This window comes from Amphiura filiformis, chromosome 11 (genome assembly GCF_039555335.1).
Source record: "Amphiura filiformis chromosome 11, Afil_fr2py, whole genome shotgun sequence".
In the NCBI taxonomy this organism is placed as follows: Eukaryota; Metazoa; Echinodermata; class Ophiuroidea; order Amphilepidida; family Amphiuridae; genus Amphiura; species Amphiura filiformis.
The window spans coordinates 7,266,041-7,292,967 of NC_092638.1; the positions used below are offsets into that span (position 1 = coordinate 7,266,041).

Sequence of the window (26,927 nt, forward strand, 5' to 3'; positions counted from 1 at the left end):
GGACATTAGAGCACATCAGACATATCGAATTGCATTCTGAACACGTAGAATGTCATTCTGATATCAAATAATTTTGATTTTTGAAATTCGCAATTTAATACACATTTTATGGCAAATCATTAAAATTGATATTTTTGATATTTAACAGTACTTGAAGTAAACTTTATAAATCTGATGATTTATACTTAAAGTGTATGTAGGTGGGATGAAAAGCCGACGATCAATTGAAAATTTTGACCTTTAGTATTGAAGATATGGATTTTTTCCCAAAACACCAACAAAAATTAGGTCTTTTTGGGAAAAAAATCCATATCTTCAATATGAAAGGTCAAAATTTTCAATTGACCGTCGGCTTTTCCTCCCTGCTACATACACTTTAAGAATATGTCAATAGATTTATATAATTTACCGAGGACTGTATTATATCAAAAATTTGCAAAATATCAAATTTTTATAATTTGTCATAAAATTTGTATTATATTGTGATTTTCAAAAATGAAAATTATTTGATATCAGAAAGACATGCTTCGTATTCAGAATGCAATTCGATAGGTCTGAGGTGCTCTCATGTCCCACAAAAATACTGTAAACGCATAAAACGCTCATTTTAGATCCCTTAAGAAGTTTATTTAAATTACAGGTATAACATTGTGATACAAGATACTTATGGTGTTGAATGTTTTTATGATTTATTTCTTTCAGGGCGAGAAAGACAAGAACATAGAAGATGTTACCAATTTCCATTTAATGTTACCGTCCCTGGAATATCATAATTGTACATGGACATGGCTGGACCTGCTCATGGCAATGAAGAAGGAATACAAACAAGCATTATTATCACAGGTAAATATATAGTCATCTGAAAATTGCCTTAAAATGTGCAATTTTTGCTAATAATAGGGGAATTTATCATGCTTTTTGGTTTTGACTGGGCTAAGTAGGGGTGAAAATCAAGCATAGGCGTAGATCTCGGGGGATGGGGGGGGATAAATATTTTGCGAGTCCATACAATCATCCCCCCCCCAATGCTGACGCCTGAATATGGGTTTTTTTTAGCCCATTTTAGCCCCAAAAGTACAAATTTTCACACGCTTGGTGCACATTTATTCCATTATTGCACCATATTTCATCAGTTTAGTTTCAAATTGGCAAAGTTTTTCCATTTGTACCATAAACTTATTCTGTCGCCAATAAGTGCTGGATTTACTATACTTCAAGAATTTTTTCCAACCCCCCCCCCCCAATATCAAAAAGAAATCTACGCCACTGAAATCCAGGTTTGAGGATGCTCATGCCCTCAACCCTTTGTTCCACCCCTGGATATAGTTATGCAATAAATATTGTTTTACTGAAGTCAAAAAATCACATCATAACAGGACTTTCCGGTGACAAATCTGGTAATGCAACCTTCTATTTTGTAATACAAGAGAAAACAACAAACAGTTTGCAACTTCACTTACAGGGGATTGATCATATTTTGTTAAAGCCCAGTTTAACCAATTTACTTTGTGGTATTAACATGGACAAAGCAAAGCCAGTTGGTAGAAGAGGGTCCAAGTTGGTCAGGGAGACATTTTGTCCCAGTCTGTCTTGGGAAATGTGACTGGTCCCAAGGAGGCTTGATTTGCTGCCACATTGCCATCCTATTTTAGCCAGAATAAATTGTCGGAGGATGCTGTCTCCCTCACCCCTTAGCCATATTCTACCCTGTGCAAAGAACCTGCTATTAACTCTGGTTTCTCAACTTCTGGAGAAGAATGTAGTTATTGTACCAACCAAATTCTTTGGGGCTAAGTTACTTATATTTGACGGCAAGCCAACTCATAGAAGTAATTTCATTATTTTGTATTGTTTATTTCAGGCCATCAAAGAGAAATTGAAATTCAGGATTGGACCAAAAGAAGATACAAGTGCTGGAAATGAGACTAGGTAGGTTGAACCAGTTTCAAATTGATATATCCCCAACTGGCTGTGCTATTTTCAGTCATAAAGTAACAATAATTATGAGCTTTGTCAGATATTGACTTTGGTATAGTAGACCCCATGTATGAACCAAGCCTACACAGATATTTCACTGCCCCATCTCATGCTGTTGCTGCTTACCAATGGGATCTTCCCGTTGAAATCCATACACTCCCAATGGAAGACATGACCTTAATATTCCACATAGGGAGTGTTAATTTCAAATGGGATTACCTGAATGGGTGATTCCATTTGAAATCTACACTTCCACTGTGGGAAATTAAGGTCATGTCTTCCATAGTGAGTGCATGAATTTCAACAGGAATATGGCAATTGGCACAGTCAAGTAAAGCATCGGTAGTATTATCTTCATGATTGTCAGCTCAGGTTAATTCTAAGGGAAAGATGTCAAAGTGACTTGCTCTGTCCCTGCTGTATCAAATTGTTTTTCGTGGGAATTTCCACTGCTGAACATGGCAACTATTCTTTGGAATCCTGTGTCTTATTTAGGGGGTGCCATGTCTGAAATAGCCCAATACCCTAGTACCCCAGATCAACGTTTTGTGAATACTGCAAGTATATCCTAATGGTATTAGAGACTGGAATCTGTTAGTCTTTTCTTGTTACCCAAAAGGCTATAGAGCAAATATACCATCCAAGTCATACAAATGCCATTTCCTGAAAGAAATAAAAGTTTGCAGAAGTTGTGCTATCGTGACGTAGACCAAGGATGGGGGTATTACGAGCTGTAACCCTCTCCTTTTATGGGTCATTGACTCGTTATTGAGTTACAGGAAGATAATTTAAAACAAACAAACTCAATTATAACAGAATAAAATTTATTATGTGTATCTCCATCACATCAATTACATATATTTCTCTTTGTTCATTTATTTACAGTGGTGATGCAGACAAGGCCAAGCTGCTGATGGGTGCTAAAGCATCTAATATAGTAAGTCATTCACTAAAGTTTGTTCGGCTTATATAAGGCAGCAAAAAATGAGACTCATAACACTGTGTATTGATATAGAATGGCATGTACGCTGTTGGGCGCAATGCTTACTCTAGGTGTGTGTTGCGTAATGCGTGACTAGCGCACGCTTATGTGAATTTATGTGAGCGTGAGTTGAGAATTTATTGACGCGCGCAGTAACAAAGGCCGAATATTTTCTGCCTTATATAAACCGAACAAATTTTAGAATAGTACTGCTTTGAGAGGTTATTGAACATATCTTGAGGGACATCAACTTGTTACCCTTAATATTATTATGCATGAAATTAACTGAGACACAATGTTTTATTGAAAACTAATTTGTTTAAGAAATGTCATGTTTTTACATCCTAGTAGGACATTATGTTTTAACAGCAACAACAAGTTAATGGTAATGTTATTTCTATTCAATTTAACCCCATTTTAGACTCAATTGGGTTCAGTTACCGATCAAAACCACAGCAACTGGTGTCTGACATTGTGGGGCTTAATTTGACAATTGGTCAAAATTGAATAGATTTTGATATCATGCATTCACATTTACAATTATTTTGCCACAAAACTATTAGTTCTTCCAATATGAAAAGCCTGTTTGTTTATGAAATCTTCAAACAGGATCATGTTTTCAAATAAACAATTGAAATTGAGTCCAAGTTAATTGTATTATAGGCCTACATACATAATAAGAAAGAACTTAGATCAAATAGCTCATGCATTGCATACACTTATAATTCAATAATTTGGCTATTCCATTTAAAATCCACACTCCTCCTGTGGAAGATTTTGCTCAAGTCTTCCACAGAGGGAGCATGAGTTTCAAATGGAATAAACAATTACTTAATTTCCATTTGAAATATTCTACTCCAGTCATAGGTATAGGTAAAACCATATGCAGGAAAAGTATGGGTTTCAAAATAATTAACCCTAGCCAATTCCATTTGAAAAACACTCTCCCTCTGTGAAAAACTTTTCTTCCGTCTTGTACAGAGGTATCGCAGCTTTCAAATGGAATAACCCATTATGTTCACTTCAACTCCTCTTGTTTGTGACCCGATCAAGCAAAATGAGAACAATGCTGTGAATTTTTGTATCATGATAAAGAACACAAATTCATGTTTGTCAAAAATACGACATCAGAAAGCCATGTTACATATTGATAACATACGGATTTGGATGTCAAATCAGCTCATAAATCAAAAATGACATGACAACATTATGCTCATTTTACTCGATCTTGGACCATGATGACATTCTATATCAATCTAAAATGTTACAAGTCTTGCTACTTATGGGCTATTCCAATTAAAATCCATACACACCCTACCTAGAGAAGACTTGACCTTAATCCTCCAGAATTTCACACTCCCTGTGTATGTATTTAGAAATATAATGGTCATGTCTTCCATAGGGGGTGTATGGATTTCAACTAGAATAGCCCATTGGTTGAACAAAGCATAGCAAAGTAGCATTCGAATAGCGACTGTATACTTGGTAATGAGTGTGACTGAAATCGTTAGTAGATAATTCAAAACAGAATTTTGACTTTTTCCAAGTGTAATACAAACATGTTATTACAATCCTTACATTTATATTTCTTATTATATCTTGACAGGCAACAGAAGAGAAATCATCCAAGAGGGCTTTGTTTGGAAAAGGTCCAAGCAACCATTGAGGGGAAACCTGAATGTGAAATCAACAAATACTGTTGGCAGAAGACATCAGGATAATACATACATGTAATGCCACACCAGGATGCAGGTGTCGTAAAAAATATCCTTCCTTCTATAGTAAAAATTTCATTTGAATGAACACAGCTGCCAACAGCTGTACTTGATCTGACTACGATGGTATGTCGCATATTTAAAAGTACAATGCGAAAACACAACCATGGATACAATAATGAAAATACTAACCAATCATGTAAGTGAGTTGGCATGGTTTGATTCACTTGCACATTACACACACACAGGCGTTCAGCACACAGTGTACATGGATAATTGTCACCCAGATGGCAGCTGTGTTCATTCAAATGAAATTTCTACTATAGTCAGACACAAAGGTTAAAACAATGTAATACAACAGCTTCTTTTGATTTAGAGAACAGAAATTTATGTATTGAAAACATGGTCCTATCTTGTGATCCTTATTGCCTAATGTGTGTAAAAGTACTGCCTGGTAATCGAGCACCAATGATTTTGTTGCTTTGAATGAATTAGTTTGAATCTATAAAAAAAGAATGTATTATTTTTGATATTTTAAGCCTGTAAAAGGGCACATGTACATTGCCTTTTGATATGACCTTTTGTGGCCATGGTATCGTCACATGATAAGCAACATGGCACAATTATATCTTTATGGTAAGCACTATCCCAGGGGTGGATCCAGGATTGCAAAATGATAAAATTAGGAGGGTTCAGGTAAAGAGCCTCAAATTGGCTGAAACAGACTTACTTGCATGGATTTTGCAGGGACTGTAGCCCCCACCTGGATCCACCCCTACAATCCATTGTGCCAACTTAACCTGTATATTCCTTGTTTAAAATTAGTTTGACTTTGATCTACAAGAGACTTGTGGTACAGTGATAACTGCATCATTTAAATGCGGCACAAGACATGTTTGCATTCAAGGACATTGATGTCTGGATAAACATCACGCTTTGTACAATGGCTTTTGCTATAGTATTTCATTTGTTGCTGTCCAAGGTTCTATGTTGAAAGCTTACAATGTACATTTACAAAACTCGCCACATTGGACGTAGGTAGCTGCAAGGATGGACGGATACATTTGGTGGGAAGTATACACACTCATGGTCTTTGAGGAATCACAATATATAATATGTATATATGAGTGATGGTTTAACTTTTGATGCACAATAAATATGGTAGACTTTATAGGTTCAAACCACATATGTTATTTTATATTCACCAGCAAAGTGGTTACATAACTCCTTGGTAACTGGATCACACACCTTTTGGAATTGGTAGTAATGTCATAGATTTTGTGTTGCGATCATTTCGATCATGGTGCAGAACTCAAAAGCGTGATCCAGTTGACGTAGTGATAATCGGATTACATGTAGCACTTCACTGGTGAATTCCAGCTCCAGTGACACCTCATTAATTTCCCTGGACCTTTGGATTCATTGAAATAAGTATTAGCATTTTACTTTGAAAAATCAATATAACAGGACTGAAGTGCTAGTTTTCATGTCACTCCGATGAACATTTGCCTAATCCTACCCAGGGAAATATGCATAAGGTGTCACTGGAGTTGGAACAGATAATAGGCTATTTCAGTAATATTACATATTTTAATATGTTCAGCATGATTTAAAAACCCTGCTGAAGATTTGCAGTACTTTAAAAGAATAATTCATATGATCAAAATCAAATGAATGCTGACTTTCATGTAGCTCCATCCATTATGCTATGGAAACTCCATGATATTTACAATTTATTACTTTTTTGAGTATTTCAGATTATATCATAACTTCATCATAAAATGATGATACACAAGTACAAAGACAGTATATGACATTAATATATGATATTAATACTTCGGCTTTGCCATATTGTTTGTTAGAAAATATAAAGCTACAGCAAAATTTTTAAATCTGTAAAACGCAAATATACTTTGGTAATTGTCTATGTTTGCTACTTATTACAATCAAAGACAATAACAGAGCTAACACAAATATGTCTGAAGGAGGATTTAAACCCAGGACCTTTGGTTAGTGAGTCCAGCACCATATGAGTTATTCAGTCTCATGATGAATGGTGATCCTAACTGTGATCAAGCCATGTAGTAAAGGATCAAGCCCGGATTATTCATCAAAATAAATCCAGGGAAGCTACACTAATGAAGATCACACTTTCTAACTATACTGTGTCTTGTCTCAAGTTGAGAGTAACGCCATGTTGGATTTTGTAGTAGCAGACTCGAATCAGTGTGTTAACGAGGTTGCGGACAAATCGCCCTTCTACGCACATGTATACGTCCTGCGGGATTAGGTTAGTGCATGCGATTTGAATCAGCCGACTAGGAAATCCAACATGGTGTTACTCTCAACTTGAGACGAGACACAGTATAATTGAGGTCACCGGTTCAAATCCCATCTTCAGAGACCACAGGTTTAAATCCATCTTCAGACATTTTTTGTTTGTTTGTTCTGCTCTTTTATTTAAATACTATTATGTTATGACAGTAACAATTAAGTCTGCATAAGTTTGAACTTTTTGCTAAGGTTATATAGTAAAAATAAGGCGTCGTCTGCATTCATACTGTTGTATCTCAAAAGGCTGCCTTGCATGATTTTTTATTGTCATCTAGTTGTGATAAGATACACTGTAAACTGAACTTTGTATATTAATTTTGAAGTATTATTACAACTTTCGTTCATTCATAAAAGAAAAATGCATGGTGAAATATAAAATAACAATATGAAATACAACAATCAAAATCACACAAGGCAGCCTTTTATATGATAGTATGTGACACAGACAACTATGTGTCCAATATATTTTGTATTTTACTGGTCCTTGATACTGAATGTTCAAATTATAGAAATATGTTCAGTTTTTGATACAATTTTCATTATAGTGTTACAAAATTATAAAGATATTTTTGTAAGTACATAGGAATAATAGGAATATTGGTATGTAACAGCCATGTTCTGTCCATTTGTGTGCCAGTTTCAGCAGATGCCAAAACTATTTTATCCCAAACTTACACAGACAAGCAGCTCTTAATTAAGAGATTCACATGCTACATTTGCCCCACCAGTGTTCATGTTCATTCTGAAGGCTTTTGTCACTACTTTGATACAATTCAAATTGATAACTATCTTTATCAATGTAAAATTGTACAGTTTTTTGACAAAATTGACCATTTATCAGGTAAAAATATAGCATTATCAAATAGTCAATCCAGGAAGCTGCAATTTCAAACAGTCCATTAAGGGAAGGGGTATGAACGTTTGGACAGTATTTATTGTGGGACATTAGAGCACACCAGACATATCGAATTGCATTCTGAATACGAAGAGTGTCCTTCTGATATCAAATAATTTTGATTTTTTGAAATTTGCAATGTAATACACATTTTATGTCAAATCATTAAAAATTGATATTTTTGATATTTAACAGTACTCGAAGTAAACTTTATAAATCTGATGATTTATACTTAAAGTGTGTGTAGGTGGGAGAAAAACCCGACGATCAATTGAAAATTTTGACCTTTCATTATTGAAAATATGGATTTTTTCCCAAAACACCAAAAAAATTAGGTCTTTTGGGGAAAAAATCCATATCTTCAATGTGAAAGGTCAAAATTTTCAATTGATTGTCGGCTTTTCCTCCCAGCTTCATACACTTTAAGAATATATCATTAGATTTATAAAATTTACTTCGAGGACTGTTATATATGAAAAATTTGAAAAATATCAAATTTGTATAATTTGCCATAAAATTTGTATTATATCTTGATTTTCAAAAAATGAAAATTATTTGATATCAGAAAGACATGCTTCGTATTCAGAATGCAATTCGATATGTCTGTGGTGCTCTCATGTCCCATAAAAAATACTGTCGAAACGCTCATTCCAGATCCCTTAAGACCTATTCAGTGATTTGCTCATTCAGAAAATCATCAAAATTTGGTTTCTTGCACCTTGGTTAGTAGCATAGATGTGCTAACATTGCCTACTCGTGGTTAAGCCAAAAGCTGTGTATTAAAGACAAAATATGATATTTTAATTGAAATTTTAATATCTCTACATATTAGTAGAGAAATTAGCTAAATTTGCAAAATCCAACATGGCGTTACTCTCCACCTAAATGAGACACACGATGGGTGATGTGATCAAGCAAAATGAGACCGATGTCGGGAATATTGATTTCGAGTCCTATGTTGGAAATCATAGAATTCAACTTCCTTTTTATTTTACTGTTCTGAGCAACATTAAAATGGCCATATCTCTGGAACCTTGACTCTTGAGTCTAATTATGATGGGGTTTTCAGCAAAATTAAGCTCTGCAAATTGAACTAAATTTTGATTTTGGTAGACATAGGACTCACGCAGCTTGATCACATCACATTATTTATTAGTACTAAACAATGTCATACAACAGTGAGAGTATTTGATCCTTTACAAAAATTGTTAAAAATTATCATATTATAGTAATTTCTAATACTGTCGGATGAAATTACGAAAATACAGTCATAATAAGATATTAATACAAGAGTTGTTAAAATGTGCAATATCTGTGTTAAAATAAACCTACCTCATGGTAGGCAGATATCATGTAATGTTGAATTTGTATGTACAGAATAATTACACACCATGTACATGTATTATAAATCCAATTAAGAATATAATGATCATGATTTTGTGAGTTTTTATATCAAGCTGTGTAAATGATGCTTTCAATATTTATTTCAGATTTGGTTTTTAATTATTTGTACTAAAAAATATATAAATTGACATATTTTGTAGTGGTGAACATACTTTGGATGAATTCTTTGTTGCATCTTGTTGCCCTAATGGGCTATTCCAGTTGAAATCCATCCACCCCATGGAAGACATGACCCTAATCCCCCACACGGGGTGTAGATTTCAAATGGAATCACCCATTCAGGTAACACCATTTGAAATTCACACTCCATGTGTGGAAGATCAAGGTCATGTCTTTCAAAGGAAGTGTTGGATTTCAGTTGGTCTAGGCCATTTGTGTTTTATTTAATTCATGTGTCATCACTTGGATGATTACGTTGCTCAAAATGGTAAGACTCTTATTTAGGTTGTGGTGGAAACAGATACAAATATGTCAATGGCAAAATTTGGTATTATCTCTATTTAACCTTTGGTATATATTTATAAAAAAACATGACAATTATATTTGTATTACAAGTTATTGTTCAATTTTGAAATTTTCACCAAAAAGATCAAAGATACATACATTGTACATCCAATGTCATTAGTCTAATACAGAGGTTCTCAGCAGGCAGCCTGCCATGCCAGCAACTGCATGCCCTTGTCCAACTCTTAAGATATAAAGGAAGCATAAGAAACTGGCATATATTTGCCCCTCAATCAAGTATGTTTGAAATGTGTTTGGGCCTTTGTGTCCCTCAAACAAAAATAGTTGAGAACGCCTGGTCTAATAACTGCACAATTTCAACATACCGTAGAATTCCGTCTACAAGCATATATGCCTATAAATATACCTACATGTATGAGGTTTTTTTGACAAAAGAGACGGAAGGCGACAACCCTTCACAAACACATTAAAATAGATTGGTCTTACACTAATACGTGTTTGTACAACCGCCTGCATCAGTAATATAGTTGTTCAAACTCCAAATAATGTTTTTGTGGAGAGTGTTTGCCTCTTGTCTCTTTCGTCAAAAACCCCTAGTTTAGAGGTATATATATATGCTTGTAGACGAGGTTTTACGGTATTTTTTATTGAGACTGCACTGGTATATGAATGTTCAGCAGTAGTGGAGGAACATACAATTTAGGGGGATTGTCGACTCCACTTCCTCCATCAATTATGTTCATGAAGAAACAAAAGCAGCAGACATTCTAATTTCTTCCAACCTTATATAAATGTTTTGTCAGTTCTCACACAATATTACTCAATAATAATAATTTATAATCACAAAAAGGGCCTTTGATTGAAATGGATGTCATGTCTAAACTTTGTTCAATATGTAATATGCGAGAGTAATAATGCCAAGTCCTAGAGGGCGCCTTTCCAATCACTTGACCTATTGGAAAAAGACTTTACCAATATATTTGTACTTTTATATTGTTGTACTTATACCTGACCAGTGGTCATGGGATGGATGCTGGTGCTTTTGATTGATTTGAGCAATTAAAGGGAAGACTCGGGATACTAGCATAGTCAATACTATAATGCAATTGGTAATAGGCAAGACTCATACTTTCAGGATATTTCAGAAGCTTTGAATCACACCCTTGGAGACATGTGTTACATATTTACAAAGTTACTTAAGTATAAGGACAGCATTAATAAACCATATCATTTTTGTCTATCACAATTTGAACAATGTAAAGCCCTCACAATGCATAAGTTAGTCTGCTTTTGAGAATAACACCCAGGGAACTGCCTCCAATAATTTGTCTTCAAGCCATTGAAGATCAATAAATATGTAACTACTGAAATGCTGAAAGTTTTCAAATAAAATTTGTTACAACAGTGAATATACACTTACAATTGTTGATGATTTGTTTATGTCTATATAGTAAATATAATATTCTAAATGTATTTGTAGTATTAACCTTACTTACTATCAATAGATTATGGACTTCAAATAGCCCTATGTAAAGCCATACCAGTTGTGCTATATAAATGGATCCTGTGTTTTTGTACCAAAAGTCAGTTTGACCGAAAATTCCTTTCCATAATACAATAGTGCGGGGTAGCACCCCATACATCCGTTCAGCAGAACGTACAGTATGCGTTCCAGTCTGTATACCTTCTTCGAGTCAGTAAAGTGAAATGAAATTTTGAGATTTTCTCAAAAACAGTTAATTTTTGCAGGAATCTGTTATGCTAGTTGGATTTCATGCATCATTTCCGTTCTGAAAATGTATAGGCCTACCTTTATATATTTCTCAGCATTACATTTAGAGATACAATAAAAAGCAATGTCTAAATTACTGACTCGAGGAAGGTATGTAGAATATACAATTTTACCAGCATACACAATGACAGGGTAATTATGGTCAAACTGACTTCCGGTAAAGAAACCCAGGATCCCATATTGGATTGTCACAGTTGGGAACAAAAAGCATTTTAGCGCACCTGTTGCTAAAAAAATTGCATGTTTTACACTTAGTGCATAATCAGCTCAATTCTGTAACACACAGTCTGCAGATTTGCATAGGACTTTGTTGCATAATTGATTCCCATTACAGGCAGAGCTCTGAAAATCTTAAGCATACATTTGGTACACGTCTTCACACATCCTTGTGTGATTGCGAGTTGCCACCATCTTAGATATGCGAGTGAGGGAAAACATACTGCAATTACTTCATAAACATTTCAAATGATTATTCATCATGAGCAGTTTGGAAATTCTTCTTCCCAGCACATCCAAGATGGCCACCATTGTGCCCAGGGTCTGACTTAAATTTTGTTTTCTACTGGCCCTCCGAGCCAGTGAAGTTATAAAGCTACTGGCCATGCAATGTATTTACTGGCCCAGCTTTCTTAATATTTTCTACGAGAGTTGCCACCATCTTAGATATGCGAGTGAGGGAAAACATACTGCAATTACTTCATAAACATTTCAAATGATTATTCATCATGAGCAGTTTGGAAATTCTTCTTCCCAGCACATCCAAGATGGCCACCATTGTGCCCAGGGTCTGACTTAAATTTTTGTTTTCTACTGGCCCTCCGAGCCAGTGAAGTTATAAAGCTACTGGCCATGCAATGTATTTACTGGCCCAGCTTTCTTAATATTTTCTACTGCGATATCAAGCAACTGCAGACTTGTAGTACTTGTACCCGTACTTGAGTCCCAAAGTCAACACATAACAAATTGGTGCCGTAAGCTTACTTCAAATTGTACACCAAAATAGAGTCAAAATTAGCGACAACTAGTGACCCGTCAAATGACATGGCTATATCGCTAGGGTTACCGAGCCCACATGCTATGCATCTGATAAATTTACCCGTAGGACTGTACCGATGTATATGTCCCGTACCACGGATGACTTCATAATTCCTTCTCACACTCATAGCAAGATAAATGTTATCCTCAAGATCGCACTTGATTCCTCGTATGATCACCAAGTTACCTGCGACATCCTCGTCAATACGCGGGACGAAAGTAATTACCTCTTTGCCCGAGTAATCGATCACCACCACCTTATCGTATGCAGACTTGGCCGCGAAATAGTTGAACAGAATTTGATTCCGACTATTTACAGCCATGTGACGTTCACCGTAGCAATTCAACGTGTTGATAAGCTTACCTTCCGGACACGTGTAAACCATATCACCTACAACGATATGCCCCTTTTTATCTATTGCTATATCAGAAGTAGGCGTAGTGAGGTTGTGAAGATATTTGCCGTTACAGTCAAATATCTTCACGTATCGTGTGTCGTCTGCTGCTAAGACATGTCCTTGCGATGAGACCGCAATACTGCAAACGGTTCCGATGTGTTTCTTCGTGTCGGCTTCGGGGACTATCAGCTTCATTTTGAATTGTCCGTTAGCATCAATGATGTAGAGCTGGCCTTGTAAGTTGCCACCAATGACCATGTCACCGTTGGGGAAGCAAGATATCTTCAACACTCTCAGGAAAGTATTTTGGTAGTATGGGAAAACTGTTCTCACTTGTGTCCATTTGCCTGCAATAATAGATAATACACAGCATGGTTCAATAAAAGTAGAGGTCCAACAAACACAAACATGTTTTAAACACATCAAATGTGTTGAACATATTTTCAATTTGGCCAAAAACATTTTCATAACATTTAAATGTCAGGTTATATGAAAGTCATGTAACGTTGTATTTGTATTATGAAAAAACACAACAACTTCTTCAAAATGTTGTCAAAATATGATTGTTAACTATTTTTGTCAATATGTTACAATGTTTTGCAGCAAGTTTTAAAACATATTACACATTTGAGGGCAACACAACAACATGTTTTTTTACCTAACAGAGCATCAATATACATGTATGCTAATTGATGATGAGGAAGAATTAGTAATTATGGGGGGTTCATTCTTCAAATGCTGATCTCAAATTTTCACTTTGTTAAACTTTTGTGCTCTTTGCTACATGAGCGGACATTGCTATAGACCTTTTCCCTGTGTATGTTTTTTGTGTACAGATGTAAACATACAACACATACATTTCTGGGGTGCATACAATATAATAAAACACCATGCACAGTATATTTTATCCTTGGGTTTGTGTGCCACAAAAACAACTATTTAAACATGAACTTTTATTGTTTTAGCTTTGTTTCAGCTTGTACTATTTGAAAATCAATCTTTGTTTTGAGTTTATCATTTGTTGATTTATGGCATGATAAACTAAACACATATAGCATGCTGACTACTATGCACAGGTCACAGAGCGTCATTGCCCTTACACAACATTGAACATGCACCAGCTCAGTATTTGTGTGTGGGTACTAATCACTGAAATGCTGGGCCCAGTATCTATTAACCCTAACCCAACTAGGTCTCACTAAAGCTCACTATTAAAACCGCTCTACGTGCATGCATTCCACGGGACTTGATGACGCAATCAGACCAAGTCATATACACCCAGGGAATCGCTGGGGGTCTTCTGCGTGGCATGTGAGGGGTCTGAGGTTAGAGTCCCGGGGGTGCCAAGTGACTTTTCTCCTCATCTCCTCTCCTTTTTCGTTCCTTCTTTCCCTTCCGATAGCAAAAAACCACGGGTAGGGTTAGGGTTAATATGCATGTTTTTCCTAGGCGTATGCCTCCTTAACCCTAACCCAACTAGGTCTCACTAAAGCTCACTATTAAAACCGCTCTACGTGCATGCATTCCACGGGACTTGATGACGCAATCAGACCAAGTCATATACACCCAGGGAATCGTTGGCCGGGCCAACGTCACCTGTGTGGCTACACGCTGGGGGTCTTCTGCGTGGCATGCGAGGGGTCCGAGGTTCGAATCCCGGGGGTGCCAAGTAACTTTTCTCCTCATCTCCTCTCCTTTTTCGTTCCTTCTTTCCCTTCCGATAGCAAAAAACCACGGGTAGGGTTAGGGTTAATATGCATGTTTTTCCTAGGCGTATGCTCCTTAATCCTAACCCAACTAGGTCTCACTAAAGCTCACTATTAAAACCGCTCTACGTGCATGCATTCCACAGGACTTGATGACGTAATCAGACCAAGTCATATATACCCAGGGAATCGTTGGCCGGGCCAACATCACCTGTGTGGCTACACGCTGGGGGTCTTCTGCGTGGCATGCGAGGGGTCCGAGGTTCGAATCCCGGGGGTGCCAAGTGACTTTTCTTCTCATCTCCTCTCCTTTTTCGTTCCTTCTTTCCCTTCCGATAGCAAAAAAAACACGGGTAGGGTTAGGGTTAATCAGTAATATCTGTGAAAAAGGTCTAGATACAACAATTGGTGAAAACACATCCAAAAGACAAGCATACACCATTTATAAGGAAGAGACCCCACCCCACTCTCATTACACCCACGAGAAGTTACTGCCACTCGGAAGAAGAATTTTATTACCATTGTTATTGTATTATTTGTGTGTTAAATAGTTACCTTGTCTGGAAGATCCAATATAACTTGCTGAGTAGAGTGGTGGTGGAATTGGTCTCATTGATATCCAGGAAGCTGTACAAAAATAAGCAACAACAATTATGAATCAAAATGTCCAAATAAGTCACCATTTTAGCTGTATATATATGCTTTTCATTGGATTTTGGCAGCCATTTTGAAATGTGCTCTGAATATGACCTCCTGGTACCTTCCTATTAATACCTTGTCTTAGTTATACATTACTGCCAATACTAATTCAAGATTGGGTCATAATTATATCTGTTATGACACTATTTTAACCGTATAGTTGCTTTTCATTGGATTTTGGCAGCCATTTTGAAAAAAAATCACCCTCACAGGAAAGTTCTTGGGTATAGGCATTTTACCTCATAAATTCTTGTTCCCCAAGAAAATTGGTCCAGAAAAACCATGTTTTCTCCTTCTGTAATTGGCACAAACCTAATTTCTAACGTAGTCCACATACAGTTTCAAAGCATATATTGTCTTATTTTGGAGATAACGTAGTTTGAAAGTGTCAGATCTCTGAATGAGCCCTGTATGAAACAACATAGGCCTACTTGAAAATAATTCTTTCTTCTAATTTTATGTATACCTGGTCTCCATCATAGGATTGAGCACTCTTTTACACAAAAGAAGAATGCAACTTCATGTACACTTGAAAATATAATTTATGTTAAGAATGAGTTTTCAAAATTTATTGCTATTGTTTTGATAGACCAATCCAAAGTTTTAACTCACATTTTTTAGCTTTTAATGTGATGTGATGCTCCCGTGGGAGATGCAGTGAGCCTGGAAAGGACCTGTAATCAAGATGGCATACCCTGCTATCAAAAGCTATGAAATGTGATTTAAACTTTGTTCATATTTTGTTCAATTTACCTTGTTCTGTGGTTGCTTGTGTTTCTATTTGGTCTTGTGGTATAGTCTGCCTCTTGAATACTCCTGCAGAGATTGCTATAGAAAAATGAGACACAAATTAATACATGTTTAATTCGTAATTTTGTTTTAAAAATTTGGGATTATAAAACTTTTCTGATGTTGTGTATAACATCTTCTATTTTGTGAAGTACAGATAAAAGAAATTTCAAATCTTAATGTTAGGAACAACTTTTAAGCTAGCAAATTATGGTTTTAAAATGCACTTCAGATAACATTCTTGTATGCATGAAACAAAAAAAAAAGATGAAACTTTCTGTCAACAGATCCTCGTCAAGTTGGGACACCAGAAAAATTAAACTATCTTTTGTACTTTTTTAACTTGCTGAAATACAGCTTTCTTTGGTACAAAGCCTGAACCCTTCCCTATAACCGACCATGCCTTAGACATTTTTGCTTTAGACATTTTTGTCAAATGTCTATATAGGGCAGCTATTGCACATAACATCTTCATGCATTAACCCCAGTTGTTTGAGTCATCTTATGGGGGGAGCACCAACCATGATTGGAGGGCACCGGACCTGATTTTCCTATGGCATTTTCTAAATTTTCAAATTGATCAGGGGGAATGTGTCCCCCCCTCGTGCCCCTATGACACTTACACCACTGCCCCAACCACTCGATATATCAGTCACCTACCTTTGATGATATCTTGAATAGTTGGTCGTTCTTTTGGGTTACTATTCCAGCAACATTTCATTATCTCTGATAACATCGGTGGACAGTTATCTGGTAATGCCGGTTTCTCTCCTCTCCCAATCCGGGAAATCAATGTCTTCCAATCTAACCCAGCAAATGGCGGTTTCCTGGTGTAGATCTCCAGGATCAGCATCCCATACGCATAGATGTCAGCCGGTTTTGAATACACCGTGATCCCTTTATCACTTTCTTGCTGTATTTCCGGTGCCATGCAAGTGTAACAGTAGATTCCTTTTTGACCAGAAGCACCTTGGTAATGGTTAATAGCAGGTGCTAGACCAAAATCGCTCAATTTTAAGACATAGTCATGAAAAAGTAAGCAGTTATTTGCTTTTATGTCGGTATGCAAGAAGTCATGTCCTTGCAATTGCTCAATCGCTGATGCTGACTCCATGAACCATTTGTGCATAAGTTCTTCCGGTAGAGGTTTGGAATAGTCCGACAGATAATCACGCAGCGATCCATTAGGTGCATACTCGATAAGAATCATGTGAAGTGGTCCGTGAGTATAAAACCCCAATATTTTAGCAATATTGGGATGTTCAAGCTCGCATAGCATCTCGACATCTCGATTTTTTAAGGACCACACACTTTTTGCTACAGCTTGGATATGGCCTTTGAAAGGTTCCTTAAACGTGACTCGATTTACAGTTCCAAACGCACCTTCTCCCAATTCTTCATGGAATTCAAGGTTCTTTAAATCAATACTGTGAGCCATGGTCTGCTATCTGCACATGAGTGAGAAAATAAAACCAAACAAACTAACATTAAATGCACTATAGAAAAAATATTAAATTCGTGGACATCGTGGAACATTCAACTACGCTTGTTACTCTGCGACTAATCATGCTAACTACACGCGCGTACAACGCTACTCTACGCGTCCATATTAGCGAGGCTATCTGTGTACATCTGCTTACTACGCACAGCCACGCAAAGAGTATGTTCCATGATGTCCACGAATTTGATCATTTTTCTATAGCAGTGATGAGCTAAATCAGAAAATCAACAAAAATCAGATTTTAGCATTAGACTAAAAACAACATAATAGACAAAATGTCACATTTTTCAGGGAGGCCACCAAGGCCATTCCCAGCCCTTTTTCAGGTTTGGCCTTGGTGCCCCCAGGGCCGGATTTACCTTTTTTGGGGCCCTGGGCCAGGCCAAAATTTGGAGGCCCCAAACGCATCGTGTAGAAGGCATTATGCACTAAAGTGGCCAAGTTTTGAGATTCTACTAGGATGTTTGCGCTCGAAGTGGGAAAAAAATTCAATTTTAGACTGTTTTAGTCCGAATTGAAGGTGAATGTTGCTATATTACAGGCCAGTGCGCGAGAAGCGCGCAAAATTTTGCAATTTTTGTAGGTTATTTTGGCCCAAAACATGGTGTTTTTCGGCTAAAATTGGAAGATGCACACTGCACAGAGCAATTTTGGGCCATCTGGCCCTATGGTAAATCCGGCCCTGGGTGCCCCAGATCTTTGACAAATGATCACGGCATTCTTCACCACTTGATGGCCTTGGTGCCCTTCTTTGTCTTTGCCCAGTGGCCTTGAAAATGGATACCCGAACAAATTTAGATTCGAGGCCTAACGTACGGATACCTGTAGCTACATGTATTTGAATGGAACTTTATATTTATCAACACAAAATTGTTATACTCTTTCGTAGAGGGCATGATGAGTTGGTCAACGATGTGAAAAATCACTAAAATTGTGAGTTGAACACTTTCATTTTTCTTGGAATGTTTAAAGAAAACAAAATATTTCTGTTGAAGCTAACAATCCATATGAACTTGCTGTCTGTTATAACATTTCTGTAAAAATAGATTAGTATTTATTTTCCATAAAATGTTAGCTTTTACTGTCAGATATGTCCCCTTTTAATTTTGAGCCGAACAAGTGAGGTAAAGCATAAAAAATTGGAATTTACTACTACTAGTACTAGCGCCCATGCATGTTACTCCCATGCGGTTGTAATACAGTACAATCCTCGGGGTGTGTGTGTATGTGTATCCCATGACGCCGTAACGTACTGTGCATACGTGTTCGACTAATATTTCCATCGTAATAATAAAACGCCGGTTCCAGCGTTTTATTCAAAATCTCGGATTTTGACAAAACTACAGCACCTTAAGTATTGATTTTTGCAGACTATCATTATTGACTTAAGTACATTACAATCATGTAAAAACCAGAATTTAAAATTTTTTTGAGGGAGTTCTCCTCAGCAAATGTTATAATATGGCTTTAAAGGCACCATCTCTGTCAGTAAGTAAATCAGAAAATCTTTCAAATCGTATCAAAATAAGATTTTTTAATTTTTGTATAGGTGTTTTATCGCTTGTAGAATAAATATTCTAACATATTCTGCAAATGATAAGACCAATCACTAAGGGTATAATTTGACAATTTAGTCTATACAGACACAATGCAGAAACATGCATTTGAATGGAGCTTCAGATTCTCATCATCACTGTTGTAATTTTCTTCCTCTTCAATTTTTAATATGAAAAAGGTACCTAATTAGAATGTTATAGATTTATCCTTCACATTTGAGCAATTACTACAAGTTTCAAATATTTTTTTGCTTTCCCAGGAATCTCTGATAGTAATTAGTATCTTTAATGCTCTGCGTGCTAGCCATGGACTTCAACATAAAAATTACATGTTTTGAAATATTTTTTCAAAATCTCACGAACTATATGAAGAACCACTGATACGGAGGGGGTGCCCGTTTAAAAAGGGCTGTATACGCTACTGTACTAGGCTTGTTTGTACTCATTTCAATGGATTTTTCAAGCTGATTCCAAATATGGTCATGAAAATGTACAATACTGAAATTGTTAAATTTTGATTTTTTTTTTAACCTGTCGTCTGCTGTCAACACCAACATGGAAAGAGTTTTAACTACTAAAATACATGTTCCATTCACACTTGTTTATCAAGTATTCAAAGGTTAAACATCTTCCAATTGGTAATATGACCCATGTGAGTTTCTGTTCATTACCTAATGGGTGAGAATTGAACATTGGTACCGCCAATTAGCTGGTGTAACATAAATGTCACTGTCTGCAACTCGGAGATCCGATCTGCAAAAGTATCAGCCCGGTATATCAGTATATATTTTGATCTCCCAACATACTGTACCATATTAACACAGCAAACACAAAAACGTTTTTTTAAACATAAATGCATTTTGATAACATTTTATTGCAAAATATATTTTGGCAAACAGTTTTGCAAAATATTTTGTCAATGCTTAATAACATTGCATTTAATGTCAATGTCATCAAATGTCAATTCAATGTCATCAAAATATACTCCATATTTAAAAATGTTCTGTCAAATATTTTGTGTTTTTTGAACCTAACAAAATCACAACTTTTTTTGTAAACATTGAAAAGATTAGTGTTGCTCCAAAGACTTCCCCTTTTGATTCTAACCAAAAATCAACTGAATTTTCACTGAAGACAATTTTGTCACTATTTTGAAAAGAAATTTGTGCAAATTTCACATAATTATACATATGATATTACCAATGCATAGCACAAGTGAGTGTTCTTTTTGATTTTTTTCAATGTTTTCCACTGCTGTGCATTTTCACATCAAAACTGCTGGACCAATATAACTCAACATTTGAAGATATATTGTTTTAATGGTAGGCCTCAATGTAAGGTACAAAACATGAAAAAATGAAAAGGAGTCCCAATGGTACAGACACATATGGCTACATGCAATTGCATGGCGTTTAATTTTTTCAGTTTTCATAGATTTTTGTTTACAGTTTCACAGTTTGATAGTCCATAGATACTGGGACATGCTCACTGGCGGTACCACAGGTGGTTGCAAGGGGGCATTCCCCCACCCCAATGTTTTCTCCCCCTCCCCAGTCAGGACAAAAATCCACTGTTTTGGCTCAAAATCACCCTATTTTGGTTCAAAATCATCTGATTTTAGGAAAATGTTCAAATGTTTGCCCCCCCCCCATGCCTCCTCCCAGAAAAACCAGACAAAAATCCTGGTGCCACCACTGTGTATGCTAAAAGCATGTTACTCACCTGTTTGTGTTTGCCACTGCTCAGAGAATAATGGAAGCTGCCAGACTTGACTAATGCAATTCCATGTATTGAGTTTCACACAGACCCAAACCATAGTCAGTGTGATAGTGTAGATCCCAGGTGTAGATTAGCAGTATGTTATAGAGACAGGTAACTGTGTGATAGAATAAAATGGTGTGGTTACATTGAGTAACATTATCAGGACTACAAGGTGACTCTGAAAAAAATGTACCTTTGGAAATTTTATTTTTGAGTATGTTTATGCAGTAAAAAACAAGAATGGAATAGTGTTCATTATTGAGAAATAAAGCAAGTAATTTTATAACAATTTGAAAATCACACCCTAACCCCCCATGATCCAATAAAATCCAACATTACAAAGACACTGCACATGTATCACTGGCGGATCCTCGTTTTGCTTTTCAAAACCACCCTAAATCCGCACTTTCTTTCAAACGGATGCTTACAAGTATAATTTTGAGTGCTGCCCCCCCCCGATACATGCCTAATATCCTCTGTTTGATACTTCTGTTAGAGAGCATTAGCTGCTGTACTGAATTATATTTCAAGAACAAAGTAGTCAAATTCAAAATTCAAACAGTATATGATGGAAGCTGTCTTATACAATATCGAATACAAAATTAAAATAACAAACAAAATCAACACTTAAAATTTACCATTTCTTTCAGAGCCACCTCTGTATCATACACACTGTTCTAAATTCATAATGTTGCTCATGTTTGTATAAGGTAGTAATTATAGTAACTAAATTTTCAAAAATGCCTCCTTTGGCCCCATGGAGCAGATTGCGTCACATATTCAAAATTGATCATTTTGTGGGGGTAGTTAGGCAAACAATATGTGCAGAAAATCTCTGATTATTTCTTTAACAATAAATTTTGCACAAAAGCATAATTATTTTTGTGATCACAAGTGCTCGTGTAAAATTTGCTATAAAATTATTGAGTTGTACCGGTACACTGCATTATAAATACAGCTTTCTCATGGGAAAGGTAAAAATAGATACTATCCATTGATATCAACTACACATAAAATAAAGGTATTGACAGGCCCAAAGGACTTGTCCATGCTTATCAAACTGTGCTCTTCCTGATTAATAATCTCATACCTTATCCTTTAGTAAAATTGCCTGATATTGGTGCCCCAGTTGACAGTAGCGACACCAGGATTTTTTTTCCAGTGGGAAGCAATGGGGTGGGGGGGTGGTAGGTCAAAGTGAAATTGGAGGGGGGTCAAAATTTGACTAAAATGTTGCATTTATTGCCCACAATAATATACCGGTAATAGTGGGAGTCAGGGAGGTAAATAAGGATAATTTACTGGGTGGATAATTTAATTTATTTTTGCCCTCAAATTAGGGAAAATAATTTACTAGGTGGGCAATGGTATAACAGCAGAGCCCTAACCAATAATGCTGATATTGGTTTTGATGAAGTAACTATCTACTGCTGATATTGGTGTTGATGACCCAGCAAACACAAAATGTTTTACAGAAAACGTTTAAATGTCGGGTTATACAAAGGGTATAAAAACGTTTTAATAACATTCCAAAAACATTTTTGAAAACCTGATACAAAACATTCTAAACAGAATGTTATTTTTGGGTTGAAAAAAAATATTTTATGTAAAAATGTTTGCCCAAAATATTTGCAATAACGTTTTAAATACGTTTTTATGACCTTTATATAACCCGACATTTTAATGTTATTAAAACGTTTTTACATAAACCAAAAGCCAAAATATAACTTATTTAAAACGTTTTAAAAACGTTTTTGTGTTTGCTGGGGAAGTAACTATCTACTACTGATATTGGTATTGATGAAGCAGCCATCTACTGCTGATTTTGGTATTGATGAAGTAATTATCTACTGCTGATATTGGTATTGATGAAGCAGCTATCTACTGCTGATTTTGGTATTGATTAAGTAGCTATTTACTGCTGATGTTGGTGTTAATGAAGCAGCTATCTACTGCTGATTTGGTGTTGATGAAGTAACTATCTACTGCTGATATTGGTATTGATGAAGCAGCTATCTACTGCTAATTTTGGTATTGATGAAGTAGCTATCTATATACTGCTTGATGTTGGTGTTGATGAAGCAGCTATCTACTGCTGATATTGGTATTGATGAAGTAGCTATCTATATACTGCTGATGTTGGTGTTGATGAAGCAGCTATCTACTGCTGATATTGGCATTAATGAAGCAGCTATCTACTACTGATTTGGTGTTGATGAAGTAATTATCTACTGCTGATTTTGGTATTTATGAAGTAACTATCTGCTGCTGATATTAGTGTTGATGAAGCAGCCATATACTGCTGATATTGGTATTGATGAAGTAACTATCTTCTGCTGATATTGGTATTGATGAAGCAGCTATCTACTGCTGATTTTGGTATTTATTAAGTAGCTATTTACTGCTGATGTTGGTGTTAATGAAGCAGCGATATACTGCTGATTTGGTGTTGATGAAGTAACTATCTACTGCTGATATTGGTATTGATGAAGCAGCTATCTAGGCCTACTGCTGATTTTGGTATTGATGGAGTAACTCTACTGCTGATATTGGTATTGATGAAGCAGCTATCTACTGCTGATTTTGGTATTAATGAAGCAGCTATCTACTACTGATTTGGTGTTGATGAAGTAACTATCTATTGCTGATATTGGTTTTGATGAAGCAGCTATCTACTGCTGATTTAGGTATTGATGGAGTAACTATCTACTGCTGATATTGGTATTGATGAAGCAGCTATCTACTGCTGATTTGGTGTTGATGAAGTAACTATCTTCTGCTGATATTGGTATTGATGAAGCAGCTATCTACTGCTGATTTTGGTATTGATGAAGTAGTTATCCACTGCTGCTGTTGGTGTTGATGAAGCAGCTATCTACTGCTGATTTGGTGTTGATGAAGTAACTATCTACTGCTGATATTGGTATTGATGAAGTAGCTATCTGCTGCTGCTTTTGGTATTGATGAAGTAGCTATCTACCGCTGATATTGGTGTTGATGGGAATTTTTACTGGACATAAACTGGGGGGAGCCCAATTTTGTTTTCAAATGTTAGAGTACATAACGTTTGACCCTTAATTCCAAAAATTAGCAAAATATTAAAATTTGACTTTTCAGTTTGTGCTAACTATTAAAATGATTATAATTTTGCTATGTTTCATTTGGCAAAACAGGACAACATTTTTTAATCTGAAAAATAGTGCTGTATTTTTCTGCAAATAGGAGTAGTCATTTGCCATTTTGCAGAAGCAAACCCAAGCACTCAACCTGTCAACGAGCATATCTGTTATGGGGGATATATAACACACTGACATTTGCACAAATGGCAATGTGAAGAGAAAACAATGAGTGAGAAGAAATCTCATGGAGCAATTTAAAGGTACTATCAGTGAACCTCACAAAGGAGTACAATATTTCATTTGTTTAGGAATGGCTTAAAAGTGAAATATATGTCATTATAGTTGTTATTATGTGTTTTTTTTCATATGAAAACTATTGGCCAAAATTCTAATAATCTAAGGGAGTGTTCATTAATACGTCGGGGGGGGGATGTGGGGGATCAAACAAAATTTGGGTCCTAAAAAGGGGGATAAAAAATTCAGTCCTTGATAGGGGGATCAAAAAAATTTGAGGGTAATGTACGACAATTAGGCATGCACATTCCAATTTTGAATGTTAAGTATTTCAATTGTGTACTCTCAAAGCTTCAAATCAACAAAATGTGAGCACTTTACAATTTGGGTGTAACACTATAACTCCAAACAGTAATTTTAGCTAATGAGTTAATAACATATGTTTTTGGTTTCTTTTTAGAACATGAAGGGGGATTTAAAAAATTTAGACCATAAAAGGGGGGATCAAAAAAATCCACCCTTTTTAGGGGATCTAAATTTTTGGATGTCCAAGGTTCCAACTTTTCAACCCTGCCCCCACCAAAGTATATATGAACACTCCCTAATAATTAAAATCAAGGTAGACAAACCCAACTGAATATGGTTGACATCTCAAAATAACTTAATGCTTGAAAACATCACGAACACAGCAATAACACAAAATGATGAAAACATTAAAACAAAACATACTGATCAAATAGTAAAACCATTCTGAGGAGTACTAATTTCCCCTCCATGCACGACATGCATCCGTTGCATGCATTTTTATGTACAGGAATGTTATTCTTTCAAATACAAGGAAATGTAATGCGATTGAGCAAACTGAGCAGCTTGCCAACTACTGAATAGTGCTTCCACATTATCTTCATTGAGAACGAAATTATTTTATTAGAAAGTGTATCATGCAAATATCTTGAATTTGTGGTATTTTTGAGATTTGGTGGTATTTTTGAGATATAGTAGCCTATAATCGATGGCTGCACCAGGAATTCTGGATCAATCAAAATTCTGATTCTGATTTTTTTTCAATTGGCACCTCCACTGCCAATAATTGACAAAAAACAAAAACAAAATAGCTGGCCTGTATCATTTTGGTTTTATTTCAAAATCAAATTTTGCCAGCATCTGCCAAGTCTCCCTTCAGACATAAAAACATATTGGTTTGAGACACATGACTTACCTTGACAGAAAACTATCCATATTGCCATGCGTTAAATCTAGAGCAGCGTTATATAATGATGTACATCAGACACATCAAGCCAAGCATCTTTATTGAATTCCATGTATGCACTCTTCATCTTATATACCCTGCAGAAATATGAAAATAGAATTAAATTAGCAAATTTTAATTTAGTACTATATACAAGTGCAGTAGTCAAGAGCTTGACCCATAATATACAGTGTTTTGAAATAGTTTTCATTAATTTATTTGCAGACCTGATTTTTAGCAAATTGGTGACATACATTTACGCATTATTGGAATTAGCCAAATTTATGGGATTAATCAAATTTGTTGCATAAAGGCATTGTTTTTAGCTGCTGGTGGAGTGCATCTATTGTCTCATATAACATGGGCGACGTCATTATTTTAAGTAAAGCAACGAGGCAAAAACCAAGTTGTTTTATGCCAAAAAATAATGATGTCGCCCATGTTATATGACGATAGATGTACTCCAGTGGCTAAAAACAATACCTTTATTCACATTCTTAAACACTTCAACAAATAAAAATATCATAAGTATTACAAATTTTAATCAAATTATATGCTACATTTTACAAGGAATTACCTAGGGCTTAAAATGAGTCCTGTTGTTGCTGTGCGCCTCCGATTGGTTCAAATAGTGAGTACGGGTATCACGTTGATGCACACGCGCTGAACCATGTTATATCATGTCATATCACACGGGTAAGAACCAATTAGATTGCAGGAACATTTTCAAGTGTTTAAGAATCAGTTTTTATGATAATAAATCCCCACAGTGATAAGTCAAGATCTAGTATGCATTATTTTATCTTATTGTTGTTTTTTTTTTCATTTTTTTTTAAGAATGACAAATTAAAAATTTGACAGAATTCATATATTATGGCTTTAATGGCTTTAGAAAATCGAGAATAAAAGAACACTAGATAATAGAGACTCAAATCAAATGAGGTCAAAATGTGCTTTTCAATACGTATTTTTTAATTGCATTTCCCATTGACCTTTTATTTGATTCTTCATCATTCTTGGACATGTTGGACATGCTAATAAAGAAAATAATTGACAAATTAAGTAGTTATATAACAATCATTAAACAAAACAAAAATCTGTAAATGGATTTTTTCTCTAAAAGCACCTCTTATTGATAAAAAAAATGTTTAATAATGACACCTGTTTATGTTTCAAGTTCCAAAATTCAGGATTACACAATCAAATGTTGAAATCATAATGCATGAACCACAAAGGTAGCCAAACATGCTGTGTATTACATGTATTGTTAAGGGCTGGGGTATGAACGTTTGGACAGTATTTATTTTGGGACATTA

At 35.7% G+C, this 26,927-nt stretch overlaps 2 protein-coding genes across 2 annotated transcripts in view; one reads left to right on the forward strand and one right to left on the reverse strand.

The window, feature by feature from the left end:
- LOC140163439 (bridge-like lipid transfer protein family member 2) overlaps positions 1-4,708 on the forward strand; it is a 201,694-nt gene extending 196,986 nt beyond the window's left edge. The window contains 4 exon segments of the mRNA XM_072186753.1: positions 703-843; positions 1,862-1,929; positions 2,863-2,914; positions 4,566-4,708. Of these exon segments, the coding sequence (XP_072042854.1) occupies positions 703-843; positions 1,862-1,929; positions 2,863-2,914; positions 4,566-4,625 (321 nt within the window). The 3' untranslated portion in view covers positions 4,626-4,708.
- A 7,560-nt stretch (positions 4,709-12,268) lies between these two features.
- LOC140164283 (uncharacterized) overlaps positions 12,269-26,927 on the reverse strand; it is a 45,341-nt gene continuing 30,682 nt past the window's right edge. The window contains exons 2-7 of the mRNA XM_072187554.1: positions 25,582-25,709; positions 20,971-21,124; positions 16,852-17,639; positions 16,156-16,230; positions 15,259-15,330; positions 12,269-13,344 (exon numbers count right to left, since the gene is read on the reverse strand). Coding sequence (XP_072043655.1) covers positions 12,542-13,344; positions 15,259-15,330; positions 16,156-16,230; positions 16,852-17,629 — 1,728 coding nt within the window. The 5' untranslated portion in view covers positions 17,630-17,639; positions 20,971-21,124; positions 25,582-25,709 and the 3' untranslated portion in view covers positions 12,269-12,541. The remainder of the gene's footprint in view (positions 13,345-15,258; positions 15,331-16,155; positions 16,231-16,851; positions 17,640-20,970; positions 21,125-25,581; positions 25,710-26,927) is intronic.